The sequence below is a fragment of the Elaeis guineensis genome, chromosome 15 (assembly GCF_000442705.2).
Source record: "Elaeis guineensis isolate ETL-2024a chromosome 15, EG11, whole genome shotgun sequence".
Taxonomy (NCBI): Eukaryota; Viridiplantae; Streptophyta; class Magnoliopsida; order Arecales; family Arecaceae; genus Elaeis; species Elaeis guineensis.
In genome coordinates, this window is record NC_026007.2 from 67,221,781 (window position 1) to 67,243,040 (window position 21,260).

Sequence of the window (21,260 nt, forward strand, 5' to 3'; positions counted from 1 at the left end):
TATGTTTAAGTAAATCTCATATATTTTTCAAAAAATTTAGGCTCCAGCTCTCAATAAAAAATTCTGCACAGAGGAACAATAAAAAATATGTTGTCCGCTTTGCTTTTATAAACCTATTAGAGTCTTGGCATATATTATATTTTCTGATTTTTTAAATATTTATATATTTTATTTTTATTTTTGGGTTTTTATTCTGACCAGTTTAGAGTTTTTTCCTCCCTTTTAGGTTGTTGAATGAGTTTGATCATGGATATATTTTTATTTTTTTCTGATTAGTTTATAGTTTTTTTTTTACTTATATCTGTTTTTTTCACTTTAATTAGGCATATAATCTTAAAGCATAAAATTTGATTATTAAATATTATTGTGGGGGCACATCATCTTGATCTTTATTCTTGATCTTCATCATTTGATATCATCCTTGACCAGCAATCGATGAATTTATCAGATTAAAATCGATCCTGTGGTCGGATCCTAGTATGACTCTCAAAATTTTGAAAATATTGAGCCATTACAAGAAGAATATGGACCGATGCCACTCTCCTTAAATTTCGGATGGTCACTCTAATGGTTATGATAAAATATGGTATGCAAGTTAATGTCATTTCTTACTTACCACTCATGACAATATCATGATCATAATTCTTCATGACAGTTGGTAGTTATTAAGATAACATAATTTTTTTCCTTCTATAAAAAAAATATAGGAGATCTTTGATAAATTTTTTTGAGAACTAAAAAAAAAAATTTTTTGATAAATTTTTTATTATTTTTAAAATTTTAAATAATTTAAATATCTTCCTGCACCGAAGAATCTTCGGTGACAAATTTTTTTTTCAAACGTCCAGCCATCCTCAGATTTTCGTTGATCATGGAGCTCTACCTCGGACTCACATCAATCTCAACGTCCAGAGCCTTGTAACCATAAATATTAAATCTATTTATTGAATTGATGTGCACATGCTTGATGCTCCAGCAATGAGCAACTCCACCGTTAAAAATAAAAATATCCAATCCTACCGGAAAAATAACTATTTTTAAGTTTCCAAATAAAAGAGGGTATTTATGCAACCCCGACACGTTCCCCCTGTGATCTCCTCGTCCGGTCCCGAGCCGTCCTCCTCTCTCGCCGCCGGCTCTTTGATCGAAGGTAAAGCCTTCTCCGTCTATCCTCTTTTCTTTTCTAAAAGGATTTCTCCACGCCAGAAAAACCCTATGACCTGTTTTCTCCCGGGTTCGTTGATTCTTTAGATTTAATTGAGTCAGAGATCCTTCATCGGGTGTCGTGGAGGATCGCGGGCATCCTTGTTGCGTAATTGATCAAATTGCCCATTGATCTTGGTATATTTGTTCTGCCAGGGTTTTTTTCTTCTAGATCTTTTGAGGAATTGCAGTATAAGTGGTGGATGGCTGTTGCCGCTCCCGGGCAGTTGAATCTTGAAGAGCCCCCCTCGTGGGGGTCTCGGAGCGTCGACTGCTTCGAGAAATTGGAGCAGATTGGGGAAGGCACATACGGGTGAGTTCATGAACCGTCAAAGTTCTCTCAATAAATATTCCTTTGCGTAAATTTTTGTCTTGATTGTATTCTTGTGTTCTTATGTTGTCGAGAAAATATGCTTCTTTCCTTCAAGAAATCTTGAATTCTGGTAGAAAGGTTGCATCTTTTTTGGCTTTTCCTCTTTTTCTTGTGGTATCTACATGGTTCTGATGGTTTTCTTTACATGCCAACTAACATATTGATTTAGACAATTATAAGATGATCTAAACCTGAATTGGCTTACAAATTTTACAGCACTTGGGAATCATGTGCATGTAGATGCTTCGTACTGGATTTTTTTTGCTTGTGTTAGTTGAAGGTTTGTCAAGACTCAGTTGGGCAATTAGGCTGGATTTAGTAACTTAGTAATCCTTTTTTTTAATGGCACGAAAATTCAATGAAACCGTGAATTAGTCCATCAATTTTTGCCTCTTTGTTACTTAGAAAGAGCACACAATTTGGTGTCATGCAGTATGTAAGGAGTAACACTTCCTTATGGATATTTTGGTGGCGGATTTGTTTCTAGATGTCTTCATCATTATGCAACACACTTACATGTCAATGCCTCTTGTTTGTATTATTGCTTGAGGTTTTGATGGAATTTCTTTGAGTTGCTCTTTATTGTCTTATGCCTTCTGAAAGGCATCTGGAGGTTTTTGTGTCATTTGTGCTATATTGGCAGCATCCAATTGTGTTCAACACTCTATTAAAATGTATCTATGAACATCCATTACTTCTTATTTTATTGGTTTGATCCCAAAAGATCATGATTTCTTTTATTCTTATGATGATTTCAGGCAGGTATACATGGCAAGAGAAATAAAAACGGGGGAAATAGTGGCCCTGAAGAAAATTAGAATGGACAATGAAAGAGAAGGGGTATGTCTTTATGTTCTATCCGTATTCTTGTGGAAATTCTTCAAATTGAAGGGTTGAAAATGTTCATCCTCTACTAGACTAAAATTTGGTCTTGCAGTTCCCTATAACAGCCATACGTGAAATCAAAATTCTGAAGAAGCTGCATCATGATAATGTTCTCCAATTGAAAGAGATTGTGACCTCTCCAGGTCTGATTCATGATGACATATGAATTCTTCTTCATTTTATTGTATCATTCTAAATTTTTTTTTTGTTAAACATGACCAGGTCCTGAAAAGGATGAACAAGGAAAGCCAGGTTTGTTTTGTTCAGTCCTTATAGTTTCACTGTGAACATCTTGGTTAAAGTCATCTATTTTTCTTCCTGCCCATCTTTCCTGGTAGGGAACTCTGATGTTCTTCAAATTGTGATGCTGCAGATGGTAACAAGTATAAAGGAAGCATCTATATGGTTTTTGAGTACATGGATCATGATTTGACTGGTTTAGCAGATCGTCCCGGGATGAGATTCACAGTACCCCAAATTAAGGTACTAAAGAAGGTCTCTATAATCTTGTGTTATTATTCATTTTACTGTATACTGATTGTCTACTTCTGCTGTTTGATCACCTCCAATCAGTGCTACATGAGGCAGCTGCTAACAGGTCTTCATTATTGTCATGTCAATCAAGTGCTCCATCGTGATATTAAAGGTAGTACAAAGTATTTTATATATAATATGGCAGAAGTTTTCTTTTGAAAACCTTGATTTTGCTGCTGATTTAATGTTTTACATATAATATGGCAGGTTCTAATCTTTTAATTGATAATGAGGGAAATCTAAAGCTTGCTGATTTTGGCCTTGCACGATCATTCTCCAGTGATCACAATGGAAATCTAACAAATCGTGTGATCACTTTATGGTATAGGTAAATACTTCTGCTCTTCATTAACATTGAAGACAATGCTGATTTCCATATGCATATAGCTTTATGTTTTGCTGGTTCAACACAATAAGCACTCTCCATATGTAGCTGGTTAAATTTTATGGTGTTTTTGGTGACAGGCCTCCAGAGTTGCTGCTTGGAGCTACAAAGTATGGTCCAGCTGTTGACATGTGGTCTGTTGGTTGTATCTTTGCAGAACTTCTGTATGGAAAACCAATCTTGCCAGGAAAGAATGAGGTATTGTGCTTCTGTGTGAATCTATACATATTCTTTCTTTTATAGGGGTCTTATTCCTTATAGTTCATATTAGGTAAGTTTGGTTCTCATGTACATTATGACTTAGGGGTTGTATAGACAAACAAATGCCATAACTATGTATTTGTGCCAAGGTTTTACGTCTTGGCGGACACCCCCTGTCCCGGCCATCTGTCCTATTCTTGTGAAAAGTAGAACCGGGACGGGGTTGGAAAGAACGGAAGATGGAAAAAGGAAAAAGGAAAAAGTAAAAGGAAAGAAGAAGAAGAAAAAAGAAAGAAAGAAAGAGAGAAGAAAAAGAAAGGAACGAAAGAAGGAAGAAAGGAAAGAGAAGGAAGAAGAAAAAGAAAAAAAAAGAAAGGGATGACGAAAAGAAAGGAATAAAAGGAAGAAAGGAAGGTAAAAGAAAAAGAAAGAAAAGAAAAAAGAAAGAGAGGAGAAAAGAAGGGGAGAGAGATGGAGGATATATATCGGGATGATGATCAGGACAGTTATTGCGATGGGATGGGTGGGACAGTGGGGCATCCTGTTCTATAGAGATATGAGACACCTTCATCCCACGGGATTTAAAACCTTGATTTGTGCTTGTATGACTGGGAGGCACTCTAAAGATCTTGGAACTCATAGTTTAGGTAGAACTTTTATTACTTATTTTCACCATGAACTTCTCAAAGTAGGTGGCATTCTTAATAAAATTAAGCCTATGACATCTGGAGGAAGTCTTATGATGTTGCAGACAGCTTTCAGAAAGTCTTGTTGACACATGTGAACTATAAGTAGAGGAAAAATGCCTACCATGCTGCTATCAATAGATAAACACATATTATAATGAGTAACAGAAATGCAATTTAAGAGATAAGAAAAGGTAATGTGGAGGATCACTAAAAGGCACTTTTCAATATGATTAATGACTGAAGGAAATGAATCTCAATTTGGAAACATCATAGGCTTTTGTGAGAAAAGTCTTCATAATTTGCATCTAGGTTTAAATGACCAAACCAAGAAGAGAATGAGAGAGGATTTTTGGGTTATGGTTAAATAAATATTATAGTGCTGCTACTTATTAGTTGTGAGAACCATGTTATCGTATGCTAATAAGCATTGCCGCCCCCACCCCCATAAAAAAGAGGTATTAGATTAAGGGTATGGTTGGCCTAGATTAAGCAGGCTTTTACTTTGATTTTTGGTTTTGGAAATAGGGAAAATGCAGAGTTAACCAGCAGGAACTTGATGAAATTCAAAAATAGATCCAGTTGTTCACAGCCATTTATAATGCTATTTAATTGTAACAGTTTTAATATGCAAATGATTATGTTAAAGAAAAAAAGCATTTGAAGTTGTTTTGGAAGAAAGGGAGTCTAAGCTTTTAAGTTTCCAAGGCGATTGTTGTTCTGAGGATTTGGTTTATTTTATAAGGGTATAAAGGAGGAAAATGAGGATATTCAGAGGTCATATCACATCAAAGCAGCACAAAGGCTAAGTCATTGTATAATTGGTTGGTAGTTCAAGATGCACTGGGGGATTTCTTCCCAATCGGTGTTTGTTTGTTGCTTCAGTAAGGAAAATGATTGAAACAACAAATCAGATCTTTGCATCTTTATGTATTGGATCCCTGATAAGTAACAATATCAATTACTATCACGGTAATACTAACAGTAACATATAGCAAGATGCAATAAGAATAACATAAGGTGATACCTTATGCTCTAAATAGCTACTGGTATTGGGGGAAAAAGGGGCCTAGTGTTTTTCTTACACAGGTCAAGAAGAAGCATATTCACCATCCGATCTCATGCATGCACTTGTAAATGAAAGGTCATATTAGCGGTGAGCTTTATTCTTGTGTTGGTAAAATGGGTGAAAACTGTGTTATGCATTTCAAGCATAACACTGAGGATCCTTCACTTTGTTGCTTAATATCTTTAGGCTGCAGTTTTTTTTTTTAATAGTTTCTCCATGCATGCAGTTGTGTATCAACGGATTATCAGGATGGTCTTCTTGAATACAAAATACTCAAATGAGTACTGCAATTTTCACTTGGTAAAGAAAGTCTTAAACATCGTTGTTTTTATATCATAGGAAATCTTATCATTTATTGATTACTGGGTTGGTTTCATACACCAATTAGTAAAGTCTGTTTTGTACAATTATTCTTTGGTTCATGAGGATCATAATATTGAGTCATCCCTGAGATTTTACTGAACCAAGATTGTCATTGTGAAATAAGTTGATTATCACATGCAATTGATTGTTTAATGCTTAAAGTCAATGTTTTATGTCTCAGTATCAAGTACGGTACACCTCGGTACCCACAAGTGGTAAAGGTGCTAAGTCAGGACTTCACCCATACCATGTGTCGCATGGTACTCTATTGAGCCCTGTACCTTTACTATAGTAGTATAATATGGTATGTCTAGTACCAGACTGGTGCAACTCAGTATGTAAAACCTTGTACTTGTAGTTTACCCTTCTTTCTTTTCTGGCTATAGTTCACCTTTTTCTTTTTGCTAACTTTAGGATTTTGCATTATTTAAAGGTTATGTTTGATGGCATTAGTTTTTAGTTGAAGTAAGATATGGATTTATTGTAGGACTCTTTGTTCATAATCAGCTCAGCAAACCAGTTTGGTTGATGCGAACTATTTTCTTTATGGTATATACAGATTTCATAAGTATGTTTTGACTTGTTATTTGTGTTTTGTCTTCTTATTGTTCTTATTGAAAGCTCTCAAAGTTGAATATGCCATTTACGTTACTGACTGTTTTCTGCAGCCAGAGCAACTAACTAAGATATTTGAACTGTGTGGAACTCCGGATGAGGTCAACTGGCCTGGTGTTTCTAAAATTCCCTGGTATAACAATTTTAAGCCTTCACGGCCAATAAAAAGACGTCTCAGGGAGGTGTTCAAGCTGTAAGTAACTCGTATCTTCTCCTTTCATCCATGTTGTTAGTTGTGGCATGAGATGTTTTTTGATAAGCCAGGTATTAACGAGCAGGTTTAAAGTTTTGAAATTTTGATGTTGTTTTGTTCATATCCTTGTTAAAATGTTTTTTTGTGATTTGACAGTTTTGACCGGCATGCTTTGGAATTGCTAGAGAGAATGTTAACATTGGATCCATCCCAGGTAATTTCATCAATTTATTGCCTAAAATACATTAGGAAAAACTTAATGACAAAGGGCTAATGAATACATGCTGGATTGTTCTTACATTATCATCCATGACTTCATACGGAGTGTTAGTCTTATCATAAACAATTTTTTTGCTTGATTATATTTGTTTAGTTTATTTTTAATTGTTACTTTCATAGTGGGGTAGTATGTGCTTCTATTTTATTATTTCAACCTGGATCAAATTTATCCTCTTTTTGTTCTTATCAATATCTGAGGAGAAAACTTGATCAAATTTATCAGATAGTGAAATTCATTGGTACATTAAAGTAGCATTGGTACATTAAAGTACATTAAGGTAGTATGAAATGGAAGTAGAATATGCTTCATTTGTAAGAATTTGGATGATTTTTGAATCATGGTTTATGTCAAAATGAATACTACATGAAAGAGGTAACAACTCGTAAATATCCTTTGAGTCATATGTGTTGTGTTTAAGGCCGGCAAAATATGACCTGACCCACCAACCTGACCCGTATTTGACCCGCTATAAACGGGTGGGGTTTAGGTAAACAATTCGGATCATAAATAGATTGATTCGTTTAACCTAGTTAATATTTGGGTCGGATTTGGATTTCATATATCTGACCTATTTAACCCGTTTAATATTTAGGTCGGGTTGAATCAGATAACTTGTTTAATCCATTTAACCCATTTAATCTATTAAACCGGTTTAAATATTGTTTAACTTGTTTAAAACATGCTTAACCTGTTTCTGACCTTTTAACTTGATCTATTTAACCCGTTTAACTTGTTCAACCCATTTAACCTAACTTATCGATTTAATAAATGGGTTAAGTAGATCAGGTCACGTTACCTATTTAATAAATAGGTTGGGTTTAGATCTGAATTTTTGACCTGTTTAATAAACGGGTTGGATTTGGATTGACAATTTTTTGACCCGACCCGATTGCCACCCCTAGTTGTGCCAAGTGGTGCATTTGCTTTTTCTTGAATATTGCATGGTATGGGACATGTGGTGGCAAGTAGGTCAGTGAACCTTGAAACTAGTGCTCTAAATTGCTCAAATATGTGTAAATGGTGATGCATGATAATTTGGATCAGGCATGGGAAATGATGGGCTTTTACAGTTATCTAACTAGAAAGTGCTATGTTACGTTTTAGTCTTTTTCATTTATTCATAAAAATATAGGGCACTAGGTCAGTTAATTCTAGTTTTGATGATATTTTTTTAATGCCATATAGGCAAAATTTGGTAGTTAGGACCCCAAGATGGGATTTTCTCACTGTTGAGGCCCTGCTTTATTAGTGTGTGCAGATTATTGTGATATCGTGATTAGCTTATATTTGGACTGTATGGGATAAAGTTGAGGCGGGAGTTTCTTGTTGGACTGGTAGACTAAATGAGAGGCATGTACACTAGAGTGTGTAGGAGTTTTCCTTTTGGGGGATTTTGTGATAATAGTCATGGTCCATGCCATGTTATAGGGATGAGCCATGAAAAGGTCACACTCTTGCATAACAATGTAAGTATATAAATGATAGCATTTTTGTCACCTGACAATTATGCGCCTCAAGGGATAAGCACAACATGCACTCATCCATAATTCCACGGTCATCATAAACATCATACGTCATGACTTTGTAAAACAGGGAGAGGGGGAGGGGGCAGGAAGTGGGGGCGGAGGGGCAGGCGCAGAGATATAACTAAAATGCTATAAATGTTTGCTCAGTGCTGCTTCACCTCCTCTATCCTATCATAGCATGTGTTTGCTCTGCTTAAATGAGTCTGTTTATGTTTTTTTATGTATCCTTTCCTGTAAATTCTTTGAGCTGATGCTGCATCTATGCATCTTTTCACTTTGATATATGACATAAGTATGACCTTTTCTTTTCTTTTTTCTCTGTTGCAATATTTCAGAGGATTTCCGCAAAAGATGCACTAGATGCAGAGTACTTTTGGAATGATCCCCTACCTTGTGATCCTAAAAGGTATGTGTTTTCTACCTTAATGTAGAACTACATATGGCTTTTTTCTTCCTTATTGGCTCCGTGTCTTGGCTGAGAATCCAATCTATCATTTGTATAACCCTTCATACAAATTACTTACATTTAATCCATTGTCCTTCATCTATTTCGTGGTGATACAGCTTACCTAAGTATGAGTCCTCGCATGAGTTTCAGACAAAGAAGAAGCGTCAACAGCTACGGCAGCAAGAGGAAACAGCAAAACGACAGAAAATACAGCATCCTCAACCACATGCCCGTCTACCACCCATCCAGCAAACTGGGCAACCCCATCCTCAGATCAGACCTGGCCCTGGCCAACCCATTCACAATGCACCGCCTTCCATGGCTGCTGGCCCCAGCCATCATTATGGCAAGCCACGTGGACCTTCTGGAGGGCCTAGCAGATATCCACAGGGTGGAAATCCCAGTGGTGGATATAACCCAAATCGTGGTGGTCAAGGTGGTGGCTATGGCAGCGGCCCATATCCCCAGCAAGGACGTGGACCTCCTCCTTATGGCGGAAGTGGTATGCCTGGCACTGGTGGTCCTAGAGGTGGCAGTGGCAGTGGTTATGGAGTAGGTGCCACAAGTTACCCTCAAGGAGGTCCATATGGTGCTTCAGGTGCAGGCCGAGGCCCAAATATGATGGGTGGAAATCGAAGCCAGCAGCACCAGCACCAACAGCAGTATGGTGGCTGGCAGTAGTAGAGTTGCATACCTATTTTTGTTTAGATTTTCAGGATTGTTGATCTGGTAACTTGGAAGTAACCTGTTGGTCACGGTAATTATTGTTAGTATGAAAGCTGAATTATGTTTTGAGCTACAATTAGGAGTTAGGTATTCTTCTTGACTGCTATGTTAATTACATGAACAAAATCATTAAATTTTAGTACAGAATAATGTGGTTACACTTTCAAATATTTTCTCAGGCCATGTTGAACTGGAGGTTGGGTATATGGAAGTGTTGATGTGCCCTAGTTTGAGATTCATCAGTCGCTATTATGGTTCTTATCTAGGGATCTGAAATTTTTGTTTTGTTTGACGAGGTATGTCGTCTATATCATTTAAAATGTTCCCCTGTTAAATTTGCTTGTTGTTGTTCCGGTAAGTAAGCAGTATGATGTCCATCTCTCGTCACCATGGTATAGGTGGGCATCATTCAGAGCATGTTCCGGAATCAGGGTCCTTTTATTCTACTGTGGAGCTATCATTACCTTTCAATTTTCAACACCTTTTTATCGATATGGATGAGCCAGTTTAATCAGCAGATCCATAATCTGCAAACTGAATTCTTGGAATCTGGATTGTTGTTGGCTTGGTTAATTCCCTTTCCTTTTTATGGTCTCAAGTCTGCCGTCTTTTGACAGGACTGTGTTGTGGAGGTGGTCTTAAAGTATTAGGAGGGTGATTCCTGCTAGAAATGCCGTTTCGGTGCTGTAGCATTAGCGACCAGGTTTGTTTTGGTCAAGAGAAATTTCTTCTATTTCCTGATGACCTTATGACTCTGGGCCACAAAATAATAACTTTTCCTTTTCTAATGTTAAGGTGTTCGTTTTATTCACGCATTCGTTGCGCAATTGGAAGCTACAGAGGTTTAGCCTGAGGGTGGTGGAATCAGCCACCTTGGCCAGGATTACGAGCCAGGCTAAGGTGTGTTACAAGAGGGAAAAGTCGCAACGCACAACGGGAGAGCGTGAAAGAACGTTATCAGTCCTCAAAGATGATAGTAGTGTCTCAAATGGAGTCCAAGAGGACAAGAATCGGACCCTTTATTTTAGAGCAGTATCACTGTTTCAGAAAACAAGCTAGGGTCACGGGCGTAGCTTAGGTTGGTCGGGCTCTATTGAGGACCCATCGAAGTCCCACCTAAAATAAAAGCTGAGAGCAACCTCAGTAAACCTAGGCAGGCCTAAGACTCTAACATGTCAAAACCTTGACGGTGGGTTGCTCGAGTTGGAGGCCCTACAAAGGATTGGCGTTGGCTCAGACTGGCTGGGGCTGTTTCTAGAAATTGAGGTTGGCTTTGGGTTTATTTACATATTGTTTGGATTGGGCCTGCACAGGAGTTCATAAGGAGAAGAGAGGGGAGGGTAAAGAATAAACTTCTGTTTGGTCAAATTTTTTGAGAGGTTAAAAAGGGAAGAGAAGGGTTCTCTCAACCCTCTCTATCCCTCACTTATTCAATTTTTTTTACCCCTGATTTGGGGTGTAATGGAGGAGAAGGTTTATGCTTAATTTTCATTTTCCTAACATATCCTTAATAAAATTTTAAAATTACAACTAGACCATTCTATACTCTATCTTTCCAACCGTTCCTTGCTCTTCGCACAATTCAAAAACTCTATAGCCATTATAGATGAAGTTGGATATGATCTAAGAGTGGAATTCATCATATTAGAAAATTGAGTCATGAATCAAAAAAAAAGAAATGGACATTTCAAAAAACTAAAATCATTTTCGAATATATTCATATGAATACCAAAAAAAGAAATCAAAGAGAACAGATTTGAGAAGCATATTTATCAAAAGGAACAAACATTTATTAAAATATTACAAATATTAAATAGTACATCTATTAATGAGAAAAGATATATTTGTCAAAATATATATATAAATTTTTCTACCCCTCTCTTAACCTCTCTATCCAAACAAGGATAAAATATGTACCCTTCTTTACCCTTCTCCTCCCTTTCGAAACAAGGGTTCATTAATTCTCTTACGCTCCCTTCCCTTCCCCTCCATTACCTTCCTCTCTCCTCCCCTTATAAACTTTCATGTAACCCCAGTCCAAACAAAGCGTTAGTTGTCCAGGCTCTGACTGGAACTGATTGAACATTAAAGTTGGGTTGACATTGTTAAGTGTAACCCGAGTCAAGGTTTCTCTGCAACCTGCTATTCTTCCGCTACCACTAAAGTGGGCTTCAAATATTTTGCCCAGGCCGAGGAGGAAGGGGATGCCTCTGACTAGTTAAGCTATCGTTTATTTCTAGAGAAATTCTTTATGCACCACCTGTGATATAGAAAATTCGATGTGGAGCACACCACTGCATCCGATTGGATCACATAGCCACCGCTTTCACCATTTTTCAATACGCATTTAATACCCGCAGTTCTATTTTTTCGTTTAAAATTTTGAATGATGAAAATATCTCTTCTTTTCTGAAAAAATTATGGCATTCTATGTCGATATTATGACATCCTACATTGAAATTATGACTTCCTGCATAGAATGTCATAATTTTTTTATACGATGTCATAAAGAGGGAAGGATATTTTCGTCATTGAAAAGTTTCATATAAATTTTTTAATAACGAAAATGCTCCTACAAAATTATGACATCCTGTGAAAAATTATGATATTCTATATAGAAAGTCATAATTTTAACGTAGGATGTCATAAGATCGACAAAAATATAATAATTTTTTTAGAAAAAAAAAGATATTTTTGTATCAAAATTGCAAATGAAAAAGTAAAACTTCGAACATTAAATACGTATTAGAAAGCAGTGGATACGTGATCCAATAGAATCAGACGATGCGCTTATGTCGGATTTTCTACACCGCAGGCAGTGTGCAAAGAATTTTGCTTATTTCTAAGGTGTAAATGGGTAGATTCACGTCCGATACATGCAGTATCCAAATCCAGAATTCATAAGATAATCAGGTTTGGATTTCATTTCTTTTTTTTTCTTTCCTATCGGATTTTATTTGGACATCAATCTGCAATGAAATATCTAATAATATATGACAAGCTTGGTTATTTATTGATATTTTGCTCCAACATTTTTTTTGAATATGATTTCAATTGTTCTAATTTTACAAATGAGAGGTTGAAGTCTTATTTGTTGCTTGGTGCTGGTTAGTGTTTGATATGCCTCAAATCTGATCTTGCTGATGTCATCTAAATGGCCAATGGCAGATTGCCACATAGCCACCATTTAAGATGTCATAGAGCCCTTTATACCTTCTTCAATGAGTGATGATTATAGCCCGGCGCACAATCTCTTGTAGTTAAAAACCGATGTGCATAATGCGGTGACAATTACTGAGCGGCCAAGGGATATGTTCGCCTTATTTGATAATAGGCACTGGCCCTTAGCCTATGTAGGGGATCTTAAAATATGTTTTGCTCTCTACATTCTCTAGCTTTCTCTTGAATCTTTGTTGTGCCCTCCAAATTTCTGTTTAGCTTAAGCATTGTAGGGTTTTCCGGCAAATGGACTTCTACTAGTTTTCAAATTGGATGGTCGATATCAACTAAGTTTTTCCATTCGAGGATAATCACATCCGTCCACTTGCTAGCTAACCTCTTCAGCTCGAAGCTCATCCGACCTCTCTAAGCTCGGATATTAGCAGCAGAAGTATTGCCTTATGTAAAATATACACATGTATGTAGGCTAGACCAACCCTAGCTTGAAGTCTATATCCCAAATTTTTTTTGTTCACCTTGTACTAATTAAGTATTGCAACTATTTATTTGCAGTAAGTTGGAGATTTAAGTTAGATAGTTAAATAGTTAAAGTCTTTGGATTCATTTTCATATCCGAATCTATTTGGATGCGAGCAAAAATTTGAACGTCTAACTAATATTTATATCCATATTTGTATTCATATCTATCGTTCATATCCAAATATTCGATTTTACTTATAATCTTATTTAATTTTATACAATATTTATAATTTTTAAAAAATATATATAATCATATTAATATATTATTAATTTAATTTATATCATTTAGTAATATTTTTGACTACATGATCATAAATCTATTTATATATATATTTTTGATATCCAATTTGTACCATATCTGAATCTATAAAATAAATATGGATACAAATATATTGATATCCCGACCGTAAAATAGAATTCTATTGCAGCGATCAGGAAGTGCTCCGTTGCTCCAACTTAATCAGGGCCGTCCGTAAGAATCAATCACGGTGACCTCACGTTGACTGCGTGCTTCAAGAACCAACAAATAGACGGTTCTGATCTCACGTTCTCCTTACGTCGAGATCAAGCCGTTCCGATACACACCTCCGTACGATTACCGTTACTGCTTCCAAACCGCTTCCCGCCATTTTATCCAACGGCCATCTCCACCTTTCCCCACTCTGCAAATCCTTGGCACTCGGGACCCACACTTCACAACTCCCATATCCCCTTCTGAGAAAGTCCAGAAGCTCCCCAAATTCTAGAGAGAGAAAGAGAAACATGGTGGATTGCTACGACCCATGCCCGTGCTGCGGCATCAAGCGGCGGAGGTTCGCCTTGAAGCGCTTGGATTATTCGTCCGCCGCCTCCCCATCCCCACCGCCGTCAAGATCGCGCGCTCCGTCTCCGCCTCCTCCCCCTCCGCCCTGGCCACGGCCGCTGCCGACATCCACCGCCCCACCCCCACTCCTTCACCACCAGCGCCGCCCACTCCTGCCTCGACCCCTTCCGACCTCCCACCTCCTGCTCGGGCCGAGAACGTCGCCGGAGCGTCGGAAGTGCCTCTGCCCCCTGATTCTCGTCCCGATCCGACATCTCCGACCACCTCGATCCCGGCTCCGGCAGAGGCCATCGCATCTCCTGCGACGGCCGAGGCAAAACAAGAAGTCAATCAGAAGAAAGTTCGCTTCGAGTCTTTTTTTTTTCCATTCTTTTCTCTTCACCTTCCTTTCCTGCTTCTTTATTTCGTCGATCTTTTTCTTATTGGGTCTCGTGATTAATTGGAAATTAATCTGATTCTTTCGGTATTTTTCTGAATTTATGGTGGCAGGATGAAGGAGGAGCAAATAAAAAGAAAGAGGGGGAGGAGGGTAAAGAAATGATAAGGGTTTTGGAAGAAGTGGAAATCAAGATCAGCTTCAAGTGCTGCAAGTGTGGTATCTCCAAGGCAGTGGTCATTTCCTCCGACCATTCTTGACTCTCACTGGAGTCATTGGGTTGATTGACGTGTGTGTGTGAGAGAGAGAGAGAGAGAGTGAGAGATGTTTAGTTTATTAGAGCCTTGCTTCTACAGACATTGATAGAGTTGAGCTGATTGACTATTTAATATGATTAGTGTGGATCGTCTGCTGTACATCATACAGTATAGTATACAACATGCATCATCTATCGCACGATGGATGGCCATGCACGGCTACACGCAACAAGCGTGCATCCATATGTGGCCATCCATCGCATGATGGATGGTGCGGTGCAAAGAACCCGGGCTCTTATAAGATCCATGTATAAGAAAGTCCAATTCTTTTGGAGAAATCGTCAGTTGCCATGGTGTATCTTGTGAAGTCTTCTTGATTCTTGAATGTGGAATTTTGGTATATATCTTTCACTAATTGTTTTAATAAGATCAAAGCATAATTAACAAACTGAATGCCTTCAGATGCATTTTGCAACAATCAATTGGAGCGATCGACTGGGCTGGGTGGTCAGAGCTGCAGGTTCAATGATGATGAGGAGTTCTTCAGCCTCAATAACTCCGGGAGCACATGCGACAGTAGCATCATCGATCTTGCATGTTGAGCAACTTTCTGTTTTCAGAGAAAGATTGAAGTTCTAAATTTTTCGATTCTTTATTCTAGTCTCATGTTTATTAAATCTGTTCATGTGACTAAAAGTTCATTTCATTTTCTTTTTTAAATAATCTATGCTTGATATGGAATTAAGGGCATCAGCTATCTGCTTCTTCTTGGTAATTAGTGATTCACATAGGTTTTTTCTCTTTTGTCAGAATTCTTGTTAGAAATGTTATATTTTACTTCCATGGCAAAGTGATAGGTTGGTTAAAACTTGGTGCTGTGAGTGGCTGCTGTTTTATAAGAAAGTTACATATGGCACATATTCTGAATGCAAAGTTATGAATAGTGTGCAATTTAAATTCAGCATCCAAATGATCAGTGTTGATGGGTTGCACTTAAATGTTAGGACTGTATCTTGAAGGTTCCATTCTTTTGAAATAGGTTTATTTAGCTCCAATTTGATTTACTTATTGTTTGGATTATACACCTGGATAACCTTTGCGGTTATCAAGTGGGAAATTCAGTGTGCAAAATAATTTATTTTGATGAAAATGTCTTACAGCCTTAGGCAGAAAGGAAAAAGTGTAATTTATCCCCTTCAGAAATTTTTCTTGGTTTTTCTCTAGTACTGGCATTTCTTATGTTTTGACAGTATTTCGCCATTCTGTGGTGAACTAAAGCTAGAGTTTGACCGCAGTTATTCTAGAAATGCCATGTAAGTGACAAGTCACGTTTTGGGACTGGCGCAGCCTCTGTTATAGACCAACTTATATCACCTAAGAATGTTAACTAATAGCTTGCCTTTTTAATTATGCCATGCAAGCTATTTTGGTCAGTTTAATGTTTAATGGTACTGAGAATGATATTGTTTACTGATATTGCTGACAATGCCGGTGAGTATAATTTTTTAGTCATACTACACTGGTGAGTTCATTGTCTCACATTCCAGTTCTATTAACTGATTTTTCAATTCTAGATAAGTTTTTATTTTTAATTAAAAAAATATAAATAAAATTTGATCCGACTGTAAATAATATATACAATATACTAAAAGAGAAGCTAGTATTTTTTCAATGCGATAAATATCGCACATTCAGCATTCCACATATGATCCTATCCATTTGCCATGTGTCAGCCATCTAATGGCTCATTTGTTCACATTTCAAACATCAGATGTCAAAGAATGAGGATAATATTTAAAATATCACACAATAAACGAGCTTAAAATTTAAAATATCACACAATAAAAATAAAATAATAAAAAAATCGATCGAATCCATATGTGATCGCAGAAGCCAGTTGCCGGTCCTGTCCACCATCTGATCTCACCAATATCTGATATATTTTATATTTAAAAAAAAGAATCATGTGCTTAAAATCCACTTGCTGGATGGCAGGACCCACTTGCTTGGTGACAGAGATCAATTTAAGAGGAAGAGCGGATCATTTGGTCATTCCACCTGAATTATAGATCTAGACTATTGGATAATAGATAGCTGGAGAGAACAATCGACGGATTTGACAGGCTGAGATGATAGTGATTGGATAGGGGGTTGCAGAGTCTCACAGAGAGTGATGATGGAGGAGACGGGTCAGCAGAGGAAGGAAGAAAGGATCTATATATATATATATATGTGTGTGTGTGTTCTCTTTCATATGATCAGAGGAGATCGTGCGTGGAAGAAGATTTTCTATGGTGAGATTTTTTTTTTTTTTAACCTACAATAGATGTATATCCTCCCATTCTTATTTTACAATTTTATCAAATTGATTGGGATAATTGTTGCAGATGTGCTGTAGCCATTTGGACTCCTTACTGCATCATCTGCAGAAAAAAGGAGTATTCAGTACGTTTGTTTTTTTTTTACTATATCACCTAAGAATGTTAACTAATAGCTTGTCTTTTTAATTATACCATACAAGCTATTTTGGTCAGTTTAGTGTTTAATGGTATTGAGAATGATATTGTTTATTGATATTATTGAGAATGTCGGTGAGTATAATTTTTTAGCATACTATGCTGGTGAGTTGTCTCACATTTCAGTTCTATTAACTGATTTTCCAACTCTAGATAATTTTTTTTAATTAAAAAAATATGAATAAAATTTGATTCAACTGCAAATAATATATACAATACGTTAAATAGGAAGCCAATACTTTTTCAGTGTGACAAATATCGTACATCCAGCATTCCATATGTGATCCTATCTATCTGCCATGTGTTAGCCATCTAATGGCTCATTTGTTCACATTTCAAACGTCAGATGTCAAAGAATGAGGATAATATTTAAAATGTCACACAATGAGCTTAAAATTTAAAATGTCACATAATAAAAATAAAATAATAAAAATATCGATCGAATCCACATATTGGTCGCAGAAGCCATTGTCGATCCTGTCTGCTGTCTGATCCTGCCAATATCTGATATATTTTATATTTTAAAAAAAAATTATGTGCTTAAAATCAACTTGTTGGATGACCTGCTGAATGGCAAGATCCACTTGCTGGGTGACAAAGACCTATATATATATATATGTGTGTGTGTGTGTTCTCCTTCATATGATAGGAGGAGATCGTGCGTGGAAGAAAATTTTCTATGGTGAGATTTTTCTTTTTTTTTTTAATCTATAGATGTATATCCTTCCATTCCCATTTTACAATCTCATCAGACTGATTGGGGTGGTTGTTGTATGTATGCTACAGCCATCTGGACCCTTTACTGCATCACTGAGGAAGAAAGAAATATTCATACATTCATTTTTTTTTTACTATATCACCTAAAAATGTTAACTAATAGCTTGTCTTTTTAATTATACCATGCAAGCTATTTTGGTCAGTTTAGTGTTTAATGGTACAGAGAATGATATTGTTTACTGATATTGCTGAGAATGTCGGTGAGTATAATTTTTTAGTCATACTATGTTGGTGAGTTCATTATCTTGCATTTAAGTTCTATTAACTGGTTTTCCAACTCTAAATCATTTTTTTTAATTAAAAAAATATGAATGAAATTTGATTTGACTGCAAATAATATATATAATACATTAAAGGAGAAGTCAGTGCTCTTTTAGTACGACAAATGTCGCACATCCAGCATTCCACATGTGGTCCTATCCATCTGCCACATGTCAGCATCTAATGACTCATTTGTTCATATTTCAAATGACAGATGTCAAAGAATGAGAATAATATTTAAAATATCACCCAATAAATGAGCTTAAAATTTAAAATATCACACAATATAATAAAAAATTGATCAAATCCATATGCTAGTTGCGAAAGCCACTTGCCAGTCCTGTCTGCCATCTGATCCTACCAATAGCTGATATATTTTACATTTAAAAGAAAAAAAAAGAATCACATGTTTGAAATCCACTTGCTGGATGATGAGCTGGATGGCAGGACCTACTTGTTGGGTGATAGCGATCGATTTAAGAGGGAGAGGGATCTTTTGGTCATTCCATCTTAAGAGCAAATCTTCTGGTCATTCCATTTGAATTATGGATTTAAACTGCTGGATAAAAGATAGCTAAAGAGAACAATCGATGGATTTAACAGGCTGAGATGATAGTGATTTGGATGGGGGGTTGCAGAGTCTCACAGAGGATGATGATGGAGGGGACTGATCAGCAGAGGAAGGAAAAAAGGATCTATATATATGTTCTCCTTCATATGATAGGAGGAGATCGTGCGTGGAAGAAGATTTTCTGTGATGAGACTTTTTTTTTTTTTAGCTTACAATGGATGTATATCCTCCCATTCCCATTTTACAATCTCATTAGACTGATTGAAATGGTTGCTATAGGTGTGCTGCAGTCGTCCGAACCCCTTACTGCATCATCTGAGGAAGAAGAGAGTATTTAGTATATTCATTTTTTTATTTTTTTAAATACCATCAGAGCAATGGGGGGTTGCTGTGGCAGCCTTCCTCTTCCCATGCTGCATCATGTGGAAGAGAGAGGGTTCATGTCCGATCAACATTGTTGATCGTCATGAGATTTTTTGTCGTGGGATTTTTTGGAGGTTGCTGCATAAAGCAACCATCCATTCTCGAGAATCACCGTGGAGCCTTCCACGATCAATGGCGCTACCGAAGTCCAGTGGCTTCCGTGCACAAGTGTGCATGGATGTGGGTTCATGTTACAGGTTTGAGTTATTGGGTTTTGGGCTATAGGATTCGGGTTCGAGCATTCTTTGGATATTAAAAGCTTTGGATCCACGATTTGGATATATAGATTTGGGTTATCGGGTTACTGATGTATTGGTTTATCGGATTTGGGTTTTAAGTGGTGGGTTATCAGGTTTCGGGTTATTTGGGTGTTGGGTTTCGGGTTATTTGGGTATTGGGTTTTGGATTGCGAGTTATTGGTTGTTGGAAGGTGGTTTGGCTAGGTCAGGATTGGGGTTAGAATTCGATTTCGAGTTAGGATTAGAATGAGTAATTGGGTTAGGTCAATTGTGAATGAGTTTGTGTCCAATTAGGGTTGAGACAGGCGCTTGGGTTAGGGTCACGACTAGGGTCAGGGTTAGGGTTCGAAAGGAGGATGGTGGGGTTTGGGTTTTCGATGGAGGTGGGGTTAGGGTTTCGATGGTGGGCAAGAGGAAGGGATGGTGGTGGTGAGGATTAGGATTAGGGTTATCTGGGTGGGGGAGGGAAGAGTAGGGTTAGGATGAGGAAGTGAGGATAGTGGGGTTGGTGGGCTTTAGGTTTCTCATGGAGGTGGGGTTAGGGTTTCGGTGGTCGGTGAGAGGAAGGAACGGTGGTGGTGAGGATTAGGGTTAGGGTTACTTGGGTGGGGGAGGGAAGAGTAGGGTTAGGTTGAGGATCTGGGTGTTGGGAATAGTGTCCCAAAGCCAATCGTCAGCCTGTTGACGGTTGTGCTCCTTTTGTATTAGTACATGAATTATAAATAAATAAAAGTTATTTTGGTATTTTTTCATCACAAATGTTTCATCTTCTAATGAACTCCTGTGTTGTGGTGAAGTCCTTAGGACTATTTAGACTCGACAAAGGAGGATTTGTCGTTTAGTCCTTAAACATGTTCGCGACCAAATGATACGTTGTTACCAAGGACGACAATATTTATCGAGCATAGGTCGTTGTGTGCCATATGGGTTGGTTGTCCTCATAACCAAAGAGTGTGGAGACACTGGTATGGCATACAGGTGAGATGTAATGGTACATCTGCACTGAACGTGACCAACTCCGGAGCTATTTCTGCTGTCAAGATTTGCTCCGATAGGATATGGGTATAAATGTCCCTCCGACCTGAGACCGCCACGGTGACTTGCAAGCAACTCACTGCACTTAGGCACTGGACTACCTGAATTTCTAATTCAATGACGGAAGGTTGCTGGGTGTAGTCAAGTACTTGACTTGTCGGTGCGTGTGTCAAGATGGGATTGACCACTCCAGTTTAGGAGCTGTGTACAGTCGTGTTTCAATTTAGCAAAACCTTGGCCAGGGTAGTCCTAGTGAGGAGTCACAGGACTAATTGAGTTGAGCACGATTCGGATGATATCATCAGGGTTGACAGTTTAACTCTGAGTCATCCTAAACACAGGGGTCAAAAGGGATGAATTATACGGTAACCATATTCACGTAGGTTCTGAATGTTGCGATTGCGATTATTCGACCTATCCGATCGTCGGGTACCATTGCTAGATGGTCACTTCGATTAGTACAGAAATTGGTTCCTGTGCTACCGGCTTAGGTTCGAACCTGCGGGGTCACACACATTAGAGGTTCCTTTCTGATCTGATGGATGATTATGAGTCTTATCTATCTGGAACTCTATGATTGAGAATTAGGATTCTCTAATCATGAGTTCCACACATTTTGGGTATCGGGGTCAAAATTTTGAATTTTGAATTTTGAATTTGAAATTTGAACTCTTTGATCAGGGTTTCATATCGATGGTCTCTGATGACTGATTGCCCATCAGATTTGGACTCAATATTTATGAGAGGATTAATTAGTGATTTAATCACTAATTAACTCAATTTGATTGAGTAATTA

General features: G+C 37.5%; 2 protein-coding genes across 4 annotated transcripts; both read left to right on the forward strand.

The window, feature by feature from the left end:
- Positions 1–1,309: 1,309 nt before the first annotated feature.
- LOC105058415 (cyclin-dependent kinase C-2) lies at positions 1,310–11,020 on the forward strand. 3 transcript variants are annotated; one of them, XR_012137117.1, is made up of 15 exons: positions 1,310–1,516; positions 2,335–2,416; positions 2,514–2,604; positions 2,684–2,713; positions 2,835–2,944; positions 3,035–3,107; positions 3,203–3,323; positions 3,461–3,578; positions 6,368–6,507; positions 6,664–6,721; positions 8,649–8,719; positions 8,878–9,574; positions 9,667–9,783; positions 10,105–10,190; positions 10,283–11,020. XR_012137117.1 is itself a non-coding variant. In XM_073249154.1 (12 exons), exons 1-12 carry the CDS (start codon positions 1,407–1,409, stop codon positions 9,440–9,442), a joined length of 1,569 nt encoding a protein of 522 aa, XP_073105255.1. In that variant the 5' UTR covers positions 1,310–1,406; the 3' UTR covers positions 9,443–9,655. The 3 variants fall into 3 exon arrangements, 2 of the variants coding, with proteins under 2 accessions (XP_073105255.1, XP_073105256.1); XM_073249154.1 differs by lacking the exons at positions 9,667–9,783; positions 10,105–10,190; positions 10,283–11,020 and having other exon boundaries at positions 8,878–9,655; XM_073249155.1 differs by lacking the exons at positions 9,667–9,783; positions 10,105–10,190; positions 10,283–11,020 and having other exon boundaries at positions 8,912–9,655.
- Positions 11,021–13,597: 2,577 nt separating this feature from the next.
- Positions 13,598–14,980, forward strand: LOC105058530 (uncharacterized). Its single transcript, XM_010941483.4, is given in 3 exon segments — positions 13,598–14,051; positions 14,054–14,349; positions 14,499–14,980. Coding segments are annotated over 3 exon segments (546 nt in total). The 5' UTR covers positions 13,598–13,948; the 3' UTR covers positions 14,646–14,980.
- Positions 14,981–21,260: the final 6,280 nt, after the last annotated feature.